The sequence below is a fragment of the Phalacrocorax aristotelis genome, chromosome Z (assembly GCF_949628215.1).
Source record: "Phalacrocorax aristotelis chromosome Z, bGulAri2.1, whole genome shotgun sequence".
Taxonomy (NCBI): Eukaryota; Metazoa; Chordata; class Aves; order Suliformes; family Phalacrocoracidae; genus Phalacrocorax; species Phalacrocorax aristotelis.
The window spans coordinates 43,655,949-43,677,850 of record NC_134311.1 but is presented as its reverse complement, the minus strand read 5'-3'; the positions used below and the strand labels follow the sequence as shown (position 1 = coordinate 43,677,850).

Genomic DNA, 21,902 nt, shown 5'->3' with positions numbered 1-21,902 from the left:
TGTGTAGCTGGGACGTTCCCTCTGAACATCCAGCCCAGCACCAGCAGTCGGGGTGCCAGGAGCAACTGTGCCTCAGTACCAACCACTTCTGAAGCAGCTCGGACCCCTTCATATGCTGCCAATATCTCTTTTTCAGTTGGAGTATAGCGGGCTTCGGACCCTCTGTATCCCCGACTCCAAAACCCTAGGGGCTGACCTCGGGTCTCCCCTGGTGCTTTCTGCCAGAGGCTCCAGGTAGGGCCATTCTCCCCGGCTGCGGTGTAGAGCACATTTTTTATATCTTGTCCTGCCCGGACTGGCCCAAGAGCTACTGCATGAACTACTTCTCGTTTAATCTGTTCAAAGGCTTGTTGTTGTTCAGGGCCCCATTTGAAATCATTCTTTTTCCGGGTGACTTGATAGAGAGGGCTCACGATCAGACTGTAGTGTGGAATATGCATTCTCCAAAAACCCACAACGCCCAAGAAAGCTTGTGTTGCCTTTTTGCTGGTTGGTGGAGACATGGCTGTTATTTTGTTGATCACATCCATGGGGACCTGATGACGACCGTCTTGCCATTTTATTCCCAAGAACTGGATTTCTCATGCAGGTCCCTTAACTTTACTTTGTTTTATGGCGAAACCAGCTTTCAGGAGGATTTGAACTATTTCTTTTCCTTTCTCAAAAACTTCTTCTGCTGTATTGCCCCACACAATGATGTCATCAATGTATTGTAGGTGTTCGGGAGCTCCACCTTGTTCCAAAGCATTATGGATCAGTCCATGGCAAATGGTAGGGCTGTGTTTCCACCCCTGGGACAGTCGATTCCAGGTGTCCTGGATGCCCCTCCAAGTAAAAGCAAACTGTGGCCTGCACTCTGCTGCCAGAGGGATTGAGAAGAGTGCATTAGCAATATCAGTTGTGGCATACCACTTGGCTGCCTTTAACTCCAGTTCATATTGAAGTTCTAGCATGTCTGGCACAGCAGCACTCAACGGTGGAGTGACTTCGTTCAGGCCACGATAGTCTACTGTTAGTCTCCACTCTCCATTAGACTTCCGGACTGGCCATATGGGACTGTTAAAGGGTGAGTGGGTTTTACTGATGACTCCTTGGCTCTCCAGTCGACGAATGAGCTCATGGATGGGCATCAGAGAGTCTCTGTTGGTGCGATATTGCCGCTGGTGCACTGTTGTGGTGGCGATCGGCACCTGTTGTTCTTTGAACTTCAGCAACCCTACAACAGAAGGGTCCTTCGAGAGACCGGGCAAGGTAGACAGCTGTTTAATTTCCGCCGTCTCCAAGGCGGCTACACCAAAAGCCCACCTGTAACCTTTTGGGTCCTTGAAATACCCTCTCCTGAAGTAGTCTATGCCAAGGATGCACGGAGCCTCTGGGCCAGTCACAATAGGGTGCTTTTGCCACTCATTCCCAGTGAGGCTCACTTCGGCCTCCAATACAGTTAGCTCTTGGGATCCCCCTGTCACTCCAGCAATGCTGATGGGTTCTGCTCCTATATAGTTTGATGGCATTAAGGTACACTGTGCGCCGGTGTCCACTAAAGCTCTATATTCCTGTGGGTCAGATGTGCCAGGCCATCGGATCCACACAGTCCAGTAAACCCGGTTATCCCTTTCCTCCACCTGGCTGGAGGCAGGGCCCCCCTAGTCCTGATCATAGTATTCATCACTCACTTCCGGTAAATATGAATCACAGGTGTCTGTGTTAAGATCAGTCAGGCCATCAGCACTTCTGCTCCTCTGTCTGGAGAATTGCTTACGGGAAACTGGAGCAGCAGCTCTCCTGAAGAAACTCCCCTGAGTAATTGTTCTCCCTTGCAGCTCACGTACCCGTGCCTCTAAGGCTGAGGTAGGTTTTCCATCCAACTTCTTCATGTCCTCTCCGTGATCACGCAGGTAAAACCATAGGGTGCCCCGTCGTGTTTATCCCTTCTCTTGAGCCAAGGGACGACTACTCCTAATGGCTGAGATACTGGTCCGTACTGGTGGGGAGTAGGACATATCTTCTTTGAGTTGCTGGAACTCTCGGGACAGTTTCTCAACAGCAGAGACGAGCGAGGAAGAGAGATTCGCTTCATATTCCCGGAGTCTATTAATCAACTCAGCCACCATTGGTGTCTCGTCATCTTTCCAGGACATCACTGCCAATGAGTTTGCGTACGAGGATGGTGCGCTCTGTACAAACTTCTGCCACATGGGTCGTGTGCACTCGGCTTCATCTGGATATTTGAGGACCGTTGATCGTCCAGGTCACCATAAATCACCTCAAGCATGGCTAATTCCCTTAGATGCTGAATGCCTTTCTCCATGGTCATCCATTTTCCTAGGCAAAATACAATATCTTCTTTGAAGGGATACCTCTCTCTCACCGCGGACAGGAGCCGCCTCCAGAGGCTGAGGGCTTGTGTTCCTTCTCCAATTGCTTTATCAATGCCCCCTTCCCTAGAGAGGGATCCCAGTTGTTTGGCTTCCTTCCCCTCTAATTCCAAACTACTGGCCCCATTATCCCAGCATCGGAGCAGCCAGGTGATAACGTGCTCACCTGAATGACGCCCGAAATCTTTCCGTATATCCCGCAACTCACTCAAGGATAGAGATCGGGTAGTTTCTGTTTCTTGTACACATGGTTCCTCCTCCTCCTCCTCTTCTCGTGATGGCCCTGGTTCCTCGTAATCTCTTTCTAAATGAGTTGACCTTCTCTTCCATGATTTCTTCTTGCGTATAGGGGCGACTGATACTGGCACAGGTTGGTCCTCTGGTTTAGCTGCAATGCTTGGCACTGGGGTTTGAGTAGCTGCAGTGCCTGTCGTGGGGGTTTGAGTGGCCGCCGTGCTCGTCACCGGGGTTGGAGCAGCTGCAGTATCTGTTGTGGCGGGTTGGGTGGCCGCAGTGCTTGTCACTGGGGTTGGAGTAGCTGCAGTATCTGTCGTGGCGGGTTGGGTGGCCGCAGTGCTTGTCACTGGGGTTGGAGTAGCTGCAGTATCTGTCGTGGCGGGTTGGGTGGCCGCAGTGCTTGTCACTGGGATTGGAGTAGCTGCAGTATCTGTCGTGACGGGTTGGGTGGCTGCAGTGCTTGTCACTGGGGTTGGAGTAGCTGCAGTGTCTGTCGTGGGGGTTTGAGTGCCCGCAGTGCTTGTCATGGGGGTTGGAGTAGCTCCCTTCTCTTTCCCTTGGGGGTACTGAATAGTGTTAAATAGGGCTCGATAGGGATAAGCCAGACCCCAGCACATGGCAGTGATTTGTATCTCTCTGGGATTGCCTGGGTGACAACATACTTCCTCCAAATGTTCTACTAATTTTTCAGGATTCTGCACTTGTTCAGGGGTGAAGTCCTACACCACGGGGGGTGCCCACTGTCTTAGGCATTTGCCCATACTTTCCCACATACCCTGCCACGCATAGCTATTGAGCCTTGGGGCAGATCTCTGGATTATATTCTTAACTTGCTTACTAACCTTAGACAGATCTGATACCACCTGCCAAAGCAATATCAACAGATGTATCTTAACTACACAAGGATGTTCAAGATACTGAAAAGTTGTTGTAATGAAGGAGGAGACATTACATAAGATGGTAGCTAAGGTGCCATTCTGTATTTCCTCCATAAAAAACCTCTCAGAGGAGGAGGTATAATTGCTAATTGCCTCCATGAGGTGGTAGCTGTAGTACAGTAATGGCTTCCATGCAAGACCTAAATAACCGATAACGGTCAAGGCCAGTGCTTTAATAACAAGTCTCCTAGGCAAAACATCTCTAATCACTGCAGAGCATAGCAAACTGACAAAACCAACAGAAAGTTTTAACATGTACTTTACAATCAGCATGGTAAAGACTGGACAAACTAATACTGCGAGCAGATGAATCAATGCTGTGACCAGCAACTGTTATTATCTCAAACCCTTCGTGCCCCACGTTGGGCACCAAAAATAGACTGTTGTGGTTCAGCTTCAGCTGGCAACTGAACACCACGCAGCCGCTTGCTCACCCCCCCCCCCCCCACCCCTGTGGGATGGGGAAGAGAATCGGATGAGCAAAAGCACTTGTGGGTTGAGATAAGCACAGTTTAATGATTACAATAAAATGATGATGATAAATGATTATGATAATAATGACAATAATGTTAATATAATAAAAGGGAAAAGGAAGGAAAGGGAAAACAGGAAAAAAAAACCGCAGAAACACGAACGATACAACTGCTCACCACCCGCCGACTGATGCTGCCCGTCCCCGAGCCGCGATTGCTCCCTCCCTCCCCCGGCCAGCCCCTCCCAGGTAGCATACTGGGCATGACGTTACATGATATGGAATATCCCTTTGGTCAGTTTGAATCCGCTCTCTTAGCTGTGCCCCCTCCCCTCCCGGCTCCTTGTGCCCCCAGCAGAGCATGGGAGGCTAGACATGTCCTTGACTAGTATAAGCGCTACCCAGCAACAGCCTAAACATCTGTGTGTTATCTCAACAGGTTTTTTTTTTTTCCATGCTAATTTCAAAGCACAGCACTATACCAGCTAGAGTGAAGAAAATTAACTCTATCCCAGCTGAAACCATGACAGTGGTGAATCTAGTATTTTCCCCTGTATTTGTTGGAGTTTCCCTTGCTATAGCTTGTATCTATTGGCAATCATGTGATTACTGTCAGCCTCAGAGATGAGTCTAACTATCTTCTCTATACCTATCATTAGGATAGCTGAAGACAGCAGAAAGATTCCCCTTAACCTTAATACCTGTGTTCTCTCTCTGTTTCTCTTTCTCACACACATGCATGTAGATATAGGATAACACATCAAGAAGGAAAACAGCTATTGGGTGAAAGGGCACTACTACTGTACCTAGTGCAGAAGATTTGTACTGTACCAAAGAAGAAGGAACTGTGCTGTAACTGAAAAGTGGTAGAGAATAATACATAAATCATTTGGAAGAGTTCTGAAATTAGTGTGTGGTATTGGCTTACAGCAGCATAAGCTCTGCCTCTAGACACTTGAGATCTAGGTGCCTTCTTTTCAACGGGTAGAAAATTTTGTCTCACAGCAACTAATTGCTGATACTTGCAGCATCATAGGATTTCTTGGGACCAGATTGCTGCAGATAATTAATATAGCTATAAGCATATTGAACATTCTAATCTTTGAAGCCCCCAGGAGACACCTTTTGAGGTATTAAATTGTCAAAAGATAATTAAATGAAGAATTAATGTAAGATTAAAAAATATGCCTAGTTATAGTATTTTTATTCATGTACCTGTGTTTTATGTAAAACACTGGCTTTATTTTAAATTAAAATGTGCGTAAATTGTGGTTGTTTGGCAGCATCTATATTTGTGCTAACTGGTGAAGGTAGGCTCAGGAGCGGGGAAGAAATCTGCTAATGTGAATGCAGTTTGTCTGTCCTTATGCCATTCTTTGCCATTTTGCAGATGTAGTTACATCATCACACTTGCCATTGAAAACCTGTTTCTACTAATTAACATTGCAAATAATGTGAGTTGCAGGAAGGAAAGCCAGGTTTAAAAAAACAGGTCCACTTTTCTGTTAGTTTACGAATGATGGCAACAGAAGGGTATCTCATTTACGCTGCAAGAGAGGAATGCTATTACAACTATATAGGGAAACAAAGTGCGACCAAGCTAAAGCTCACCAAGTTTGTTCTGCTTTCAGAAAAATGTTATTAACAAGAGCAGAACATCTGAAATTTTGTGCAGTACAAATAATATTGAAATTTCTAGGAAAAAGGCAAATCTTAGTTTAAAACACCAAAACTGTAAACTTCCTTTTAATTTGCTTTAGCTTGTTCTCCTAGGATTCCTTTCTCCAAGGAAAGTTGTGTCCTTTTCAATCTAATTTACCTGGTTCATAATGCCCAAATCACCACTTTTGAAACAACTCAGCTGTCTTTTTGTGTCAAAAGGTGGCACTGTCCAGTCCTTTAATTTTGTAGTTGATAACTATTACAAAATCTGTGTGTTTGCCTTGTTCATTTGATTTTTTTTATTAAGCACAATTACAAGGAAAATACTGTGAGTGTTCCATGGACCTTGATTAACTAAAACTTCCCCTTCCATGTAAGTGCATAAACAGAGGGAGCCACACTCAGGATCTTTGAAGTTCATACACTGGAAGTAAATTATACCGCTTTAAAAATATGTACTTTTGAAACTCAACCATCTTTAAGTACTTAAAAAGCTGTGGCAAATGAGATTGATTTATATAGACCAGAATATCAATGAGCTTTGTTTGTGTGGAATTGTGCAGGACATCTTAATTTCATCTCTGTTTAGGGGCTTAATACAAGCTCTTTGGACCGCTTACATTATCACAGTAGATCTTAAGCAGAATATATGTAGAAAATAGTGTAAATTGAGGCTGGGGATGTTTTTACACAGATGAACAGTAATGATAAAAAACCTGTCTTTTAAAGTGTGTGTTACAATGGTGTGTAAAGTGGTATGTTATTTTAAGATAGCAAATCAAAATGCAGTTCTCTCCTCTTTCTGCAATGTGTGACTTCTGCTAACAAAACTTCCTTTTATTTAAGCTGGAGAGGAAGTGACAGTCTATCGACTAGAGGAAAGTTCACCTATGAACCTTGATAAAAGCATGTCTTCCTGGTCCCAGCGTGGTACAGCTGCAATGATCCAAGTCTTGTCACGGGAGGAGATGGATGGGGGTCTGCGGAGGGCCATGAAGGTCATTTGTACTTGGTCTGAGAATGATGTACTGAAGTTGGGACAAGTATTTATTGTGAAGTCTTTTCTGCCAGAGGTGGTTCAGACTTGGCAAAAGATCTTTCATGATGGCACAGTGTTACATCTCTGCCTGAGGGTGAGTTCAGACCTGAACGCACACTGACTTGTCTAGCCTGATGTGCCTTAAATGTTATACTGCTTACGTGTGAATGTCTTCAGTGTGGTTGACATGTGGTTTGATGTTATCTTTTGGAAAGGAAAAAGGGTTGGAGGAAGATATATCTCCCATTTGTGAATGGTATATGATCAGGTGTTTGTTATGACAAATTCATGGCAGCTTTCTTCATGAAAATGAAAGTAATGTTTATAACATATTGTGCTCTACATCTACCTGAAAGGAGGTTGTAGTGAGGTGGGTGTTGGTCTTTTCTCCCAAGTACCTAGCAACAGGATGAGAGGAAATGGCCTCAAATTGTGTCAGGGGAGGTTCGGATTGTATATTAGGAGAAATTTCTTTCCTGAAAGAGTGGTCAGGCATTGGAAGAGGCTTCTCAGGGTGGTGGTGGAGTCACCATCCCTGAAGATGTTCAAAAAAACACGTAGATGTGGCACTTGAGGGTATGGTTTAAGAGATATGGTGGTGTTGGGTTGGGGGTTGGACTTGATGATCCCAGAGGTCTTTTCCAACCTTAATGATTCTAATGAAGAATGATAAACATTATTTTCCTCAGGAGATCCAGCAGCAAAGGGCTGCCCAGAAGTTAATCTATACCTTCAATCAAGTGAAGCCTCATAATATTCCCTATACTCCAAGGTATTATCACTGTCTTTAAGTATTAAGTGTCAAATGTTTCTCTTTTCAGCTGTGCGCAGGTCTAGTGCAGCCTTCTTTTCCATAGTGGGTTGAAATAGCTGCTGCTTAGATGGTCTGATGATAGTTAATTAACTTTTTAAGGGGCGAGATAAGCAGCTTTGAACTTTATCTTTATAGCTACATGTGATGGCAAAATAAGCTTCTTCATAATGCTGTTCCTTAGACTTCAGCAAGAATAGCCTTTATACGATTAACATAAGACAACTTACTATAGCTGATTTACAGTGGGTTGGAATACATCAGATTATGTTGTTTGTCCATAAACTGTACTTTCTGATCAAGTGCTTTGTTTTGAGAATTACGAAACCATGAAAGCCTATGTGCTGTCTACCATTTGGTACCTCCTGCTGTTCAAAATGAGGCAGATAGGGAAGACATATCTTCCTTTTTGGTATACTTGCTTTGCATCATGCCATGTGCTGACTGTGAGGATGTTCATTACCCTGCCAGCTCTTGATAGAAAGCATTTATACTTACAGGTTCCTGGAAGTTTTCCTCATCTACTGCCATTCAGCGAACCAGTGGCTGACCATTGAGAAGTACATGACTGGCGAGTTTCGGAAGTACAACAACAACAATGGAGATGAGATTACTCCCAGCAGCTTGCTGGAAGAGCTAATGCTGGCCTTCTCTCACTGGACCTACGTGTACACCCGTGGGGAGCTCCTTGTCCTGGATTTGCAAGGTGACTGCTAGCATGGGATCACTATTTGAAACCAAATGAAAATCAGTTCTCTCAAAAGAGAATTTAATGCTGAGGAACAGGCCAAATTCTGTTCTCATTTACATACTGGCAAAGTTCAAGAAATGCCTGGATATCTGTTGTGCAGCACTGATAAATGAGTATCCACAGATACACTCTGGATTAATGTAGGTGTAATGGGAAAATAATTTGGCTTCAAATACATCTAGGCTGAATGGCCAAAAGAGCAGGTAGATAAAGTGTGCAGGGACATTTCAGCCAGCTCAAAAAACCCACTTCACAGTTAGGGTATTTTTATTAAGATATAGAATACAAAGATTGAATTGTACCTATGCATCTATGCACACTTAATGTACATGTATATCTGTCAGAATAGTGTGGAGTGCTATCTGTAATTTTATTTTTTCATATTAATAAATCTGTAAGCAGTTTGCATAAGACTGAATGCTATTCACAAAGTCTGGTGACTCCTTCAAAGAGCATGTGACCACTTGACTATACATGTGTAAGTGGGAACGTGGCATATTTTAAAGAGATAAAACAGTTGACAATGTTCAGATGATGAACAGCACCCATCAAACAGTATAAACACTATTGTTTGTCATTTCTGTCAAGGGAAATGTGTATGGGTAGACAGAGACGTAACACATTTACATTTTACAGCATCCAGGAGCTGTGAATTACAAAAAGACATGCTTATTATGCAAAATAGACCTATAATTCCATTCCCTGCTTTCATTTGGTTTAGCTGCACATGAAAAAAAATACAGAAAGAGTAAGTGTGTCTTCATCATAGACTTCTAGAATTTGCCTGAAGTTTGCTTGGGTTTATTATACAACTTTCGACAGTTCCAGACCAACTGTTTTGGCTCAGACAGGGAGAATTTAAACATCTATGTAAACCTCATCAAGACTGGAGCTTCAGTTTCCATCTTGAACAAATGGAAATCTGCTCTAATTTTGGCTTTGTGTTTATCTTGTAGTTCTCTAATCTGGAGTTTAGGAAAAGTGCAAGGGCTGGTCTCCTTGGGGTTTTAATAGGATTAATCTCTATTGCCATTTACTATATAATACTGGCACCATCTCTGCACATATATATACACACCACATTTTGTCTAATTTACATCAACTGAAATGACCTTCATTGAAGATTATTGCAATTTGGGGGTATTTCAATCACAATATGCTATTCATAATCTTTATTGGTGTTTGTTGCAGTATATAAACTTACCATCAGTGGCCTATTGAAATAAAAATAATTGTATATCATATGATCATAGATTTTTTTCATTAGTGTAAAAGCCCAATGATTTCCTCAGCTTTAAGAAAAGAGCTTTTTGGTAAAATGGTAGCATGTCATCTGTTTGGGGAAAACTGTGACATATAGATTGATTCAGGTATCCTATAGATGCATTCAGGTATTGTAATGAAATTATTTATTTAATATGTGTCCATGGTCGCCCAGAAGAAAAAAGGGATAACAGACCCAAGCATTTGCAAATCATGAAGTTGTGGCTTGTGTTTGTTACCTTGAAAAGAACAGGTATCTGAGAGTAGATATATTGGTATCTATCCACACCTGATTGATATGTGGAGTAAAGGTATTAATTAAATAGCAATCTTACAGTAGGTCACATTTTGCTTAGTTGAACTTTAGCATAATATTTAGTGCATTTGATAAGCCTTCCATCTACACGTAAATAAACTTCAAAGTAGCTGAAGTCAAGACTGTAATAAGAACTCTATGTTTGCCAATACTTAACAGATTTTTATACTCACAACGTTTTCTTTTTAACTCATGACCACTTTGACTGTGATGCATTATGATCTACACAGAAAATGGATAGTTACATTTTTAAGTGCCAGATTATGAAATTGTGACTACCTTCCTTTGTGACACACTTTGTTGATTTTGTTGCAGGTGTTGGGGAAAACCTTACAGATCCATCTGTGATTAAACCTGAAGACAAAAAGTAGGATTTTTTCTGACGAAATTATCATTCAGTTCAGATATTCTGCCAAGAGTCTGCATATTTAGGGTGTTTTTTTATGTTTTGTGTGAGAGATTTAATTATTTTTTACATGGTGGGTTTTTTGGGGTTAAATGAAGGTATGACGGCAATGGAGAGACTATGTCCTCCGCTGTGCTTTGATGAACTGTGGACTTGGGGGGCTGTAAGTGTCCCAGCTCCCAACATGTGGTGAGTGGTGTATGAAAGGTTGAGAGGGTCTGTGTTGCTCTGCTGCCACACAGGACTTTTCCAGGGCTGTCTGGCGAGAGCAGGAATGGGAGATAGAAGACCCTATAAGCCTCTTCTCAAATTTGCACTGAAGGAGGTCTTCAGTAACTTAAATGTGGCAGTCCAGTTTCCCCTACCTGACGGGGCACTGTTTCATGGAGTATATGGGGCCACAGTGGCTTAAGAGGATGAGGGGAGGGCCGCTGGATCTCTATTTCCAATAGGTCCTAGTAGTGCATTTCAGCATACTGCACATTACAGTCTCAGAGCTGTGATACAGAACTGGTAAATCATGTGTGGAAAGTTACAAAAACTAGAGAGACTACACAGAAGTAGTAGTCTGCCTTCATGTGTCAAATTTCAGAATCAGAACCATGGCCATTCTCCCATCCTGCAGCCTTTCTCCTCACTGGTATTTGCTGTAGTGAGAGGAGAAACAGTGGTATTGATGGTTGCTGTCGTGCAGGGTCCTCTTCTCTGGGGAGCCTTCCTAAACCCACACATCTCTCCAGCTATGCCTTGACATCTCTGCCCCTCCACTGACTTGTGCTCAGCTTGGGTCTCTCTTACTCAGCTCATGTCATTGAAGGTGTGTCTCATGTTTAGAAGGAAGGAAGATATAAATATGAATAGTCTAATTTAATACAAAGGTCACAGAATCCCAGGTTGGAAGGGACCTCAGGGATCATCTAGTCCAACCTTTCTAGGAAGAGCACAGTCTAGACAAGATGGCCCAGCACCCTGTCCAGACGACTCTTGAAGGTGTCCAACATGGCCAAGTCAACCACTTCCCTGGGGAGATTATTCCAGTGGTTGACTGTCCTCAGTGTGAAAAATTTCCCTCTGGTGTCCAATCAGAATCTCCCCAAGAGCAACTTGTGTCCATTCCCCCTTGTCTTCTTCATGTGACTCCTTGTAAAAAGGGAATCTCCGTCTTCTTTGTAGCTGTCTCTTAAGTAATGGTACACAGTGATGAGATCCCCTCTGAGCCTCCTTTTCTCAAGGATGAACAAACCCTGTTCTCCCAGCCTATCCTCGTATGGCAGGCTTCCCAGTCCTTTGATCATCTTGGTGGCCCTTCTCTGGACGCCTTCCAGCCTGTCCACATCCTTTTTGTATAGCAGGGACCAGAACTGTACACAGTACTCTGGGTGTGGTTGATTAACTCTAGAAATATCAGATGACTTGCCTAGAACCCAGAACAAGTTAACTTTGGAAGCAGGTTCTTCATTCTGGGACCATTTAAAATATTTCCTTAATAAGATTAGTAACAAATAACTGTATTAATGTTGTATGAATGTCTAGTTATGAATATAGGTGTATTGGCCATATAATATTTATTTTGGAAAGAACATCAAAAGTATGCCAAGCACCTCACGGTGCCAAAGTCTTTGCCCTAAGTAGGTCATAGGACCATGACAAAAGCACAAGGATAGTTAGTACAGAGAGGCAGAGAGGTCAGTCATGTAGTTGTTCACTAGATTTTAGGAAATATTTTTAAGATATTGCTACAGATGTATAAAAGTCTGGTTTGCTACTGTTCTAGTGGATTTTTTTATATCAGTGGTAACATAAACTGTAATAGTTATTACTGAAGACTGTGGACAGTTGTTGACCACAGTACTTCACATGGCAACTCAGCTTATACTCTTTAAAATAGGAATAATTTTTATCTATGTTATCTTGAAGCTTATATTTGTTAGTGTCCTTCTGGATTATTTTTGCCATTAAATAATTTTGTCATGCTTACTAAAATTTTATTACACAGGTCTTATTTTCAGAGCTTTTTATTGTTTTGTTTTTATCATCTGTAAAACAGTCAAGTCCTAGTTAAAGAGCAAGTGTTGATTAATTAATCAAAATCAGCTTGATTTTCTTACATTCAGGGAAATCTTCAGAAAGGCAAGTTGTGAAACTATATTGTTTTGATTCAGGCATCTAAAGGAATAAGGCATTGAAATCGTGGATGGATTCTGTAAGCAGCTAGCAGATACTCAATTCTAAGAAACATTTTCTAAAATAGTAATAACAATGTAAAAGCACTGTCTTTGCTCTAACCTTCATTTGCTCGTAAGAGAAACATTTCTGGTAGTAGCAAGATCTGTTTTAAGTTTGCATTTGTAGGTAAGATACTTAACCAAAGCCTGTGTGCTTTCTCAAATGTTGCTTTGAGCTTACATTCCCTTAGAAGTCTGGGATAAAATAGATGGCATCTGACTGACAAGTCTGATTCAAATTTTAGCACTACTTATAGTGAAATTATTTATGTTTTGCTTCTTTAATTCCATTGATTTAGTGGCTCATGTAATTACCTTGTAATGAGTCTTTTCTTTCATGCATCCTGAACGCTGTCTTGAAATGGACTTTGTAACAGCAAAATATGACCTCTAGCTCTGTGATAGTGCCTTGTGTTTTGGTTTTATATACAGTACCAAGACAAAAATAATATGTCTGTATGGAAAGTATGCCTGATACTGTGGCATCCCAGACATATCCTGAGCTGATGTAAATCAGTCTAAGTTTATGGATATTTAGCATGAATTGAAGATCTGGCTATATGCACTGCATAAGATGTATGAAGTGATAAAATGTTGCGGGTATAAAGGTCATGAAAGATTTCCTTTAAAAGCAGAAGAAATCAAGATACAGCAGCAAGGTCGTGACTCAAGGCAGCCCCTGCAGACTTCTGTACCACCCAAATGTTGGGAAGAATTGCCTCATAAGCAATACTCTGCATGCTTTTTTAGTGTGAACCACTTGCTGAAACCACAACAAAGTCCACGCAGGTAAAGCTTTCACAGAAACTAGGTGCAGAGTGTCTGAAGAGCAGATCAGAAATGAGGAAAATAGTGGGCTGAGTTTCAAACTGGAAAGAACTGATGCATTAGGCCAGCTGAGAGAGGTGAGAAAAAGGGCACTGGCAGTCAAAAATCTCATTACAAACGTGAAAAGGAGGAGTCAGAGGTGTTAGGTCTCTTACTCTCCCTTTTGAAAGCTCTCGAGCAGATAGTGATGGGCTGAAGGGCTTAGTAACAAATGGAGGCCGTGTTATCTGAAGCTATTCATTTACATGTGTTTTGAAGATCGAATCTATTGAATATTTACCAAGCTGTGCACTTCCAGCCAAACAATTTACAGTTGAATTCCTCCCAGTAGACAAAACATCTGCATTGATCTGAACCTCTACTGTAGAAACCAGCAAAACAGAAACAGGTGGACTGGAAGCTAAATCTACAAAACATACTGAATAAATGACTTGGGTACCTACCTGGAAAGGTGCTACTTGTCATGAAGCCCCCCACAGTCCTTTATCTTCCATCAGTAAAGCCCTGTAAATGTCTTATTGTCTGCTTTGAGCACTTGTAGCTCTGGACTGTAAGGAGTACTTGTTACATCAGCACAGTCTGTGTTACCTGCCTGTCAGCCAGGACCAGTCTTGTACAATCTGGTAGATATTTATGGAGCATAACTATTAGGAAAGGTTCTGCACAAAAGGAGAAGCATGTTCTGGTTTTTTAAGCCCATTAGCTCACATTAATGCATCTGCTTGGGAAATAGGAAAGCTGGGCTCAGTATTTTTCTGTCCTTGGAGGCAGAATCAGACCTTGAATAGCCAGGAGAGTGACCTTACTTATAAAACATTTATACGTTTAGAAGGGACCCAAAGAGTTCAGCTGGTTCTTCTTCTGCACCAGGTCATTCCTGGCTTTACAGGTCTTGTACAGAGAAGTCTTAAGGTCTTCCAAGGATGACCTTAAAAACTTCCCAGAATATCTGTTTTCAATAGTTTACTGTCATTCCCGTGAAAGATTTTTCCTGATTTCCTTCTTGAAATGTTTCTTTCTGGTCCTGTCTACTGTCGACATAGGGAAAAAGATTTCAGCAAGCTCAGAGGTAGTCACCACCTTCTCCTTTTTCTATTTTTTCTTTTTAGGCTATCCCCTAATCGTTTAATGTATGTCATGATTTCTAGACTGCTGGTCATTCTTGCTATTTTCCCAATTTATCCCCATATTTCTTGAAATAGTTTTCCAAATTTAAATGCAATATTTCTCTTGAACCATTGCCAGTGCTGGGTAGAAAGGAAAGATTACTTCACATATGTTGCAGACAGTATCCTTGTTTATCTCGCAACAACGTGAGAAAATTATCAGTCTGTCTTGTGCTATTTGCTGAACTTCGAATGGAATAACAGATCAGAGGAAGTATCAAAGTGGTTCTGTAGCCTTGGAGTTAGTGAAGTCTTCTCAATTTCCTATGCCAGCCCAAGCAAATACTTAAGCATGTTCTATACCTTACTGGCATTTTACCAGATTATACCAAGGGATAGAAATGGCAATACATCATCATGTTATTTAAAATGTTGTATACAGCCCTTAAATAATAGTTCACTTCTTCCCTCATTTGATGTACTAATTTGAAGTAAAGGCTCATTAGACGAGTCCTTCAGATGATCCAGAAGGCAGAGAGTCTTTGGTGTCTGACAGTAAGCTTTCTATAGTGGCTTTGGCTAATCATTGCTTTTCTCCTGTGTGTAAAGGGAGAGTGTCATATTTGAAAACTGCTTTCTTTAGAAAAAATGTAATTTGTTAGTATGAATTACAGATAGATTTGAGGGAGTTCAAATCTTTTTCTATAGCTTCTCAGAGCTTTAATTGACTTCAGATTTTAAAATGTATTGTTTCCACTCTGCATATCATTAAAATAAAATACTAGCATTCATAAAGTTTGTTTGGATGTGTTTTCTGTGTGCTGTGTTCCATGATGTCTAGAATGTCAATTCAATTCTTGAGAATAATGGTGGAGCAATATTAAAATTAATGAACGCTGATCTTTCAGACTACATTAAGAATCTGTTGTCATTATGTGGTACTTCTAATACATGTGTGGATATAGCTTGCTTCTGTTTGCAATCGTGTTAGCTTCATTCAGAATATGCAATACATTTCCACCAATGGATCCCCTAGTAATGTTGCTGAATTGGCCTGAGTGCAGACACATGGAAATGAGCATAGGAAGAAGCCAATAAATTTTAAAGCCTTGCTTGTCGGCCATGAACTGTATTTTTTTTCTGTGCTGCATATTGATGTGACTAGGGTTCTGCGAGCTTTTAGCTTTCTGTTCTTAAATAAGGTAAAAGTAAGTCTGAGCTAGCTCTGGTTTGTTCCCAGGTGCCTACCATCAAAACTGGAACTAAACCATTTGCTTGATGGGAATGAGCAGTGGCTGCAACAGAGTCATTCAGATTCTGGCATATGTTGTCTGAATGTCACTGTGCCCAAACTTTTCTTTGGGAGTTTCAGTAGGAACTGCTGGGACTGTCCTGCCTCCCTTTAGAGCATCTTTGAGATGCAGCACATGGAAAAGTAGGGTGGAGTATATGTAGGCTGATACTCTACCAGAATTGGCAGCTTTCTTGTCCCAGAGCTAAGAAACTTGTGACGTACACTAAACTTTGATTGTCTTTATAGAAAGGGCTAGCATCTCTGATTTTAAAAAAAAGAAAACATCATCCTTTCCCTCCCTTACAATGCTTTATTTTGAGTTCATTGATTATTTAATAATATTTCTTTTAGATCTGGAAAGATGGTGTTTGGACCGGCAAACCTAGGAGAAGAAGCTATAAGAAACTTCATCACAAAGCATCGTTGTAACTCTTGCTGCAGGAGGCTGAAACTTCCTGGTATGCGAAGTAAAGATTAATTTTTAATCTATGCTAACTTTTTAAGTGCAAGGAAGTAAAGGCCTAGGTGTGCTATAAAGACAAGAACTGAAATTCTTTTGAGCTGAAAGATCATATCAGGCACACTCTCTCTGTTCAAAGGCGGATGTGAAAATATTGCTCTTTTACCTTGCTCTTTTGCCCAGCAACTGTGTAAGGGTTAGAGCCTATCAATCTGATGTTAGCATTTGGCACAAAAACTTCTGTCCATTGAATTGTTTCCCTTCCTTTGCAGAATGGTAGCTCATTTTTCTAGGATCATCAGTACAGATAACATCAACAATAATTTTTAGAATGAGAAAAAGTAATGATCTAAAAATTGGCAATGCATTATCCAGTAAAAAACTCACCGGAACTTCTCCAGTGCAAAAGTTGAGCTTTTCCTGGCCCTGGGATACGGTCCTGTACACTACAGCCCTTACTTCTGCTTAGTTGGATTGCCTGTTGTTCATGTTGGATTTGATGGAGTGTGCTTCTGTTTGATGTGGGGCAGATTTAAAACACTCAAAGCCAAAATAGATTGCTGTTCTGGATGAATTTCCACCCACCTGTTTTTTCTAGGGGAAAGCTCCTTCCTTTCAGTGCCTACATGGAGTAATGATTGTTGTTTGATTCTGGAACAGAAATTGCAGTGTTATTGTTTTTAATTATTTGTGTCTGTGGCAGCTAGAGATAACAGAGAGGAAAATCAGCTGAATGAATACAGCTGGGGAAGGTTTATTCCTGTCAGCTCACACCGTTTTGGATCCCCGCAAGGGCTTTCTTACCCTAGGCTCTGATTTGTCCTGCTGCAGATTTTCTTCCTCCTGGAAACAGCTAACAGGCTGCCACCAGTCAGTGGGTTGGACACTGCCTGGGGTGTGTGTGCTTTTCAAACATTGACTTGGCTGCATTACTGAATTTATTTTCTTGCCATAGATTTAAGAATAAGTGAGTACACACTGGAAAGGGTTGGTCCAGCCTTCGAAGTAGAAATGGAGACAAGCACCAGAGGAGCTGACGATGCAGACGAGCCTTTGGAGTATGACACGCGACTGTGAAGTGGTGGCTGCAAGCAAAGCCCATGTGTTTGCGTGCTCGAAAACCTGACCCTTATCACCGCCATGGGTCAGTCCAAAAGAATAAAACGCAGGTGTCTGCAGCAGAGGACATCCCTTAGCTGGATGAACTGTCTCATCAGTGCCCTTTTTTTTTTCCTTTTTCCTTTCGAAATGTGGATTGTGGTTCCAAACTGTGCTTTCTTAGGAAAATGATTGTGACAAGCATATTTCCAAGGAAGGGGGAGTGATCTGATGTTTCTCCCTCTCCTCTTTAGTGAATAACTGTATGTACACATACATGTAAATCATATGTTTTCAGAGGTAGAGCCTGCTCAGCCCCATGCTCACCTTTCCCTGGGCATAGGAGGCTCTCCAGGAAATTGCAGAAATATTACTTTCTCTTTATTTTTGTTTTTGATGCAGGGACAAACCAAGAATATATCAGTAATGAATTAGTGGTTTAAACAATAGTCGCTGATATAGCAGGTAGACTGAAAAGTTTCACTGGCTCTTCACCTTGAATTCTTTTCACGTACGAAGAACAACTTGAACAATGAAAGGTTAGATTATTGGACCCATATTTTCTATTTATGAAATTGATAAATCTATGGTTTTTAATACAAGCATAAAGAATAACCTGGAACGTGATTCAAATTTTAACTAGGGCCTGCTTTTCTTTATAGTATTTTAGCTTCACAATGTTTTAAAGTTGTAATTGGCAACAAAGATTTTGGAAGTCTCAACGAATAATTTGTTCCATTTAGTATTTAACTTCTTGTTGTGAATGTCAGGCTATACATGGGACTTTTGTCTAACGGTGGTGCAATTATGTATATCCTGTTTCTATTGATGTCATCTGATTTCAGTAGAAGTTCACAATTATGTGCAATATGATTTTTCTAGATAAAGATTGAAATGAAATGCTCAGCACAAACATCTCTAATAAAATTAGTGTTGTATTACAGATCACATCTATCATTAAAGCAACTTTGTACTTTTGTATTGAGTAGAAATACCTAATGTTGAAATGTAAGTCAACAGAAAACTTTATACTTGAATAAGAAACAAAATCATATTCCCACCATAGCTGATAGTAAATTTTAATTTATAAGGGGGGTATTTGTTATAAGCTATCATTTATTTGGTATATCTAGAAAACATTTATGTACACACAGAAGTAGAAGTTATAAGCTCCCAGTTTTTATATTGTTTATGATACTGATGATGGCATTGAAGTAATCACCTATACTGTGTTCAGCTGAGATGCCTTCAGTTCCTGAGAGCATCCTGAAGAGATTCTTCTTGCTTTTTATATTTTTAAAAAGAGTTTTATAGGGTTATTTTTGTGGAAAACATCCACCTTTCTCCTATTAGATTATACTATTAATTTTACAAAAAATGTACTTCCCTTTGGCTTTTTTGGAAGCAATTCAATTTATCAGATGGCTTAACTTGTCTGTGAAAGAGTTTGCTTAATTGCATCTCTACAGAATGATGGTGGATTTTGATCCCTTTGCTGGTAAGGTAGTAGTTCTGCTTCTAGTGATTATCATCTTAAAATTTGGATTTAGGGAGATATGTGCTTACATGCATACCTACATACTTCAAAGACAGAACTTTTTCTAAAGGATCTCTAACTGTTAGTATGCCTTTAAATTCAGTTAAGTTAAATGACACTTATATATATCTTTAAAGCCAAGGACAATTTAAGTCCTGCCCTGGTAGTGTTGTTTTCCTCAATCATTGCCATAAATTCTGAACACACATACATTGGACACAAAAAATAAACTCCATACCAGGCTGGGCCTGAGTACCTGTTGTTTCTTTTTAAGTTTTGAAGGTATGAAGATATGAAGATATGCATAAGTCATACTTTGGGTGATCTTTTCTTGATAGCTCTCCTGTTGCATTCAAGAGTGAGTGGCTTCTGCATTCACAGCAATACCTGTGAGAATTTTTGCAGCATAAAGTTCAGTGTAGATTCATCTTACTCCTTGTTATGTACCCATAAAGGTACATACTATCCTTCCCTCAAATCTGTGATCCTTGCAAGATACTAACCTGTGTTAAAATATAGTTTAGCAACCTGTTTGAGATTTAATTTTGCTCAATGTGAAGTATTGATGTGATGAAACAAGACAAGGAGGCATTTGAAACTGTTCCATTATATACTTGTATCCTAGCATTAATTTTTCCATGCATGGAGACACTAAGTTGAAAATCCCAGTGATTCTGCTGGTTAATTAATTTTGCCTCACCTTTCTTTTTGCACTTTGTTGGGAGGGCTGATTCACATTTAACTAAACTGTAAATTTGGGTATTTGGGTGAAGACCTTTCCTCATCAACTTTGTCATAATTCAGTAATAAATTATAGTGAAAATAATGTGAAAAGATTATTTTTATTTCTTTTGAGTCCTTGTTGTCTTTCTTACTACAGATTCTGTACATTATTTAAATTGTCTTTTGGTATCTAAATACTGACCTCAAATTGAAGCCCATGCCCACTGAAAACATGAAAAAAACCCATCAGCCTATAACAGGAACAACAATAAGCTCCATACTAAAATTATGGTGCATGTGGAATGAAAGATATGCAGGACAGGGTTCTTTCTCTAGCTGCTTGACAGCTAGTGTGGAAGAGAAAATCTTGCATGTCAAACCGTAAGGTTTTCTGATTATTAGTTTCAATGTTCGTTTTTGCTTAAAAGCACATTCATGAATTTATTTTATACTTTGGGTGGGTTCAGGAAAAAAAGTCCTGCTTACTTTGCTCAAATAAGTCAGGCAGTACAATTCTGAAAAAAGTCGAAACCAAAGGATTTATAAACTCACATTTTAATAAGAGCTTAAAAGAAGCTTACTTACGAATTCAGTTGAGACTACTCAAAGCAAAATGTGTTTCTGGCAGCTACTGCTTGGAGAAGTAGCTTAAACATGTGAAAAATATTCAGAAATTGCAAACGTCATTCTCAGGAAGGCTTTTTTTCATTTCTTTTATTCATAGTTATGTATTCAGGGTTATTCATTTATTGTTAGTGCAATAAAGACAGAAAGGATATTACATCTATATTTTCTAGAAATTGATTTGTATTTGTTGTGGTTTTGTCAAACTATTTCATACTGTTTCAAAAGAATAAAACCACATTTTCAAAATGTTTCTGTTCTTGTTGGGTGTAGAATAAAATAATATGTTTCAAAGCACTAAGGGAAACAGGTGAAAGTAACATACAGAAAATCATGCAGTTTTTTTCATTTTTAATCTCAAGGTAATAAGCAGGTATTAATTCTATATTTATTATGTGGTTTCCAGCTCTCCTTTTGTTGTAGTGGTGTCCTAGCATTAGTTTCTATTCTTGTAGTCAATATGCTTGCAGCAAGAATATTTCTACGCCTGTCCCATAAGTAAAAAATTTATTTTTACAGAAGCAGAAAGTAGATACTTTATGAGATGTTTTATTTATTAGATCATAATTTATTAGATGTGCGATAAATTTTGGACTTTTTTTTTGAGTTGAGATGCATGCTCAATTCTTAGAAAACCTGATAGTAAACAAAACGCTATTGCAGATTTAAGAAAAATAAATATAATAACTTTAATATTAATATTTTTTATTCTAATTCTGGATCTGTGATGTAAAAAACAAACCTGTACAGCAACTAGTGTAACAAGGAGCTGATATAAATGACTGGCATTCCATTGACTTCATTGTCAAATGTGTTATTTTATATCAGCTACCTTATATATGTCTTCTCCATTCTTAGGATGTTGATGCCAGTCACTTTTAGCTTGAAAAAGTGGTCCCAAAAATAAAGAAATGCCTGTCTGGAGTGACCCAGGCCTTCATATTAACTGTGATCATACCAGAGCTGTCAGCCCTTTCTTTGTTGCTAAACCTTTTGCAAGATCCATTACTGTTTTTCAGCTTTTCTTTACTGTGTTTGTCGTATGTTGAATTATTCTGGAAGACAGTTTGATCCCCTAATTTATGGTAACTGTTGATGAGGAAGAAAAATTTCAAACAAAAATCAAACAAAAGCTATTTTCCTCTTTGATACTGAAGAGTGTGTAAACAGCTGCAGTCTGGCATTAGTTCTGTTTGCAGGGACAGAGTAAATAAACTAGTGTTTAAAAATAACCTGAGTCCATGTAGGTATTGGTGTTCAATTGTGATAAAATGCTGAAGAGTAAAGAAGAAAAAAATCAGAGAAAAGTCCAGGAAAAAGCAGTGACTTTGCCTAAAGAAAGTCTGGCCACATTCTTTGTGTTAGGGTCTTAAATAGATGGCTAAAATCTTCCATGTCTCAGGTTGTCATCGAACAAATATGATTTGGGTTTTGTCACTATGGAGGCAGTCCAACATACCCATGGCTGGCAGAACAGAGGAGGAGATGAAAGAGGAGGAAGAGGAGGAGAGGTTGAGCGTGCCGAGCAGTCTCTGACTTTTGAGCCTTTCTCCTGCTTTTTTTCCTGACTGAACTCTCATCCTGCAAAGATACTGCTGATGTCAGCTTGCTTCTGTGGTCTGTAGTGAGAGGCAGGCCGCACTAAAACATAAAGCATTTGTGTGTACCGTGCATCCCAGGTGGCCTGGTTTCAACTGGAAAGTGTCTTACCTGATGTTGAAAAGAGAGATGCTTCTT

The 21,902-nt window shown here is 40.2% G+C and overlaps 1 protein-coding gene across 7 annotated transcripts in view; it reads left to right on the top strand.

Moving 5' to 3' along the window:
• Window positions 1-20,413, top strand: part of TRPM6 (transient receptor potential cation channel subfamily M member 6) — a 96,514-nt gene extending 76,101 nt beyond the window's left edge. For all 7 annotated transcript variants that reach the window (XM_075078126.1, XM_075078127.1, XM_075078129.1 and 4 more), the window contains 6 exons: window positions 6,531-6,817; window positions 7,413-7,495; window positions 8,035-8,240; window positions 10,180-10,231; window positions 16,075-16,181; window positions 17,139-20,413. In XM_075078126.1, the coding sequence (XP_074934227.1) occupies window positions 6,531-6,817; window positions 7,413-7,495; window positions 8,035-8,240; window positions 10,180-10,231; window positions 16,075-16,181; window positions 17,139-17,260 (857 nt within the window). In that variant the 3' untranslated portion in view covers window positions 17,261-20,413. The remainder of the gene's footprint in view (window positions 1-6,530; window positions 6,818-7,412; window positions 7,496-8,034; window positions 8,241-10,179; window positions 10,232-16,074; window positions 16,182-17,138) is intronic.
• Window positions 20,414-21,902: the final 1,489 nt, after the last annotated feature.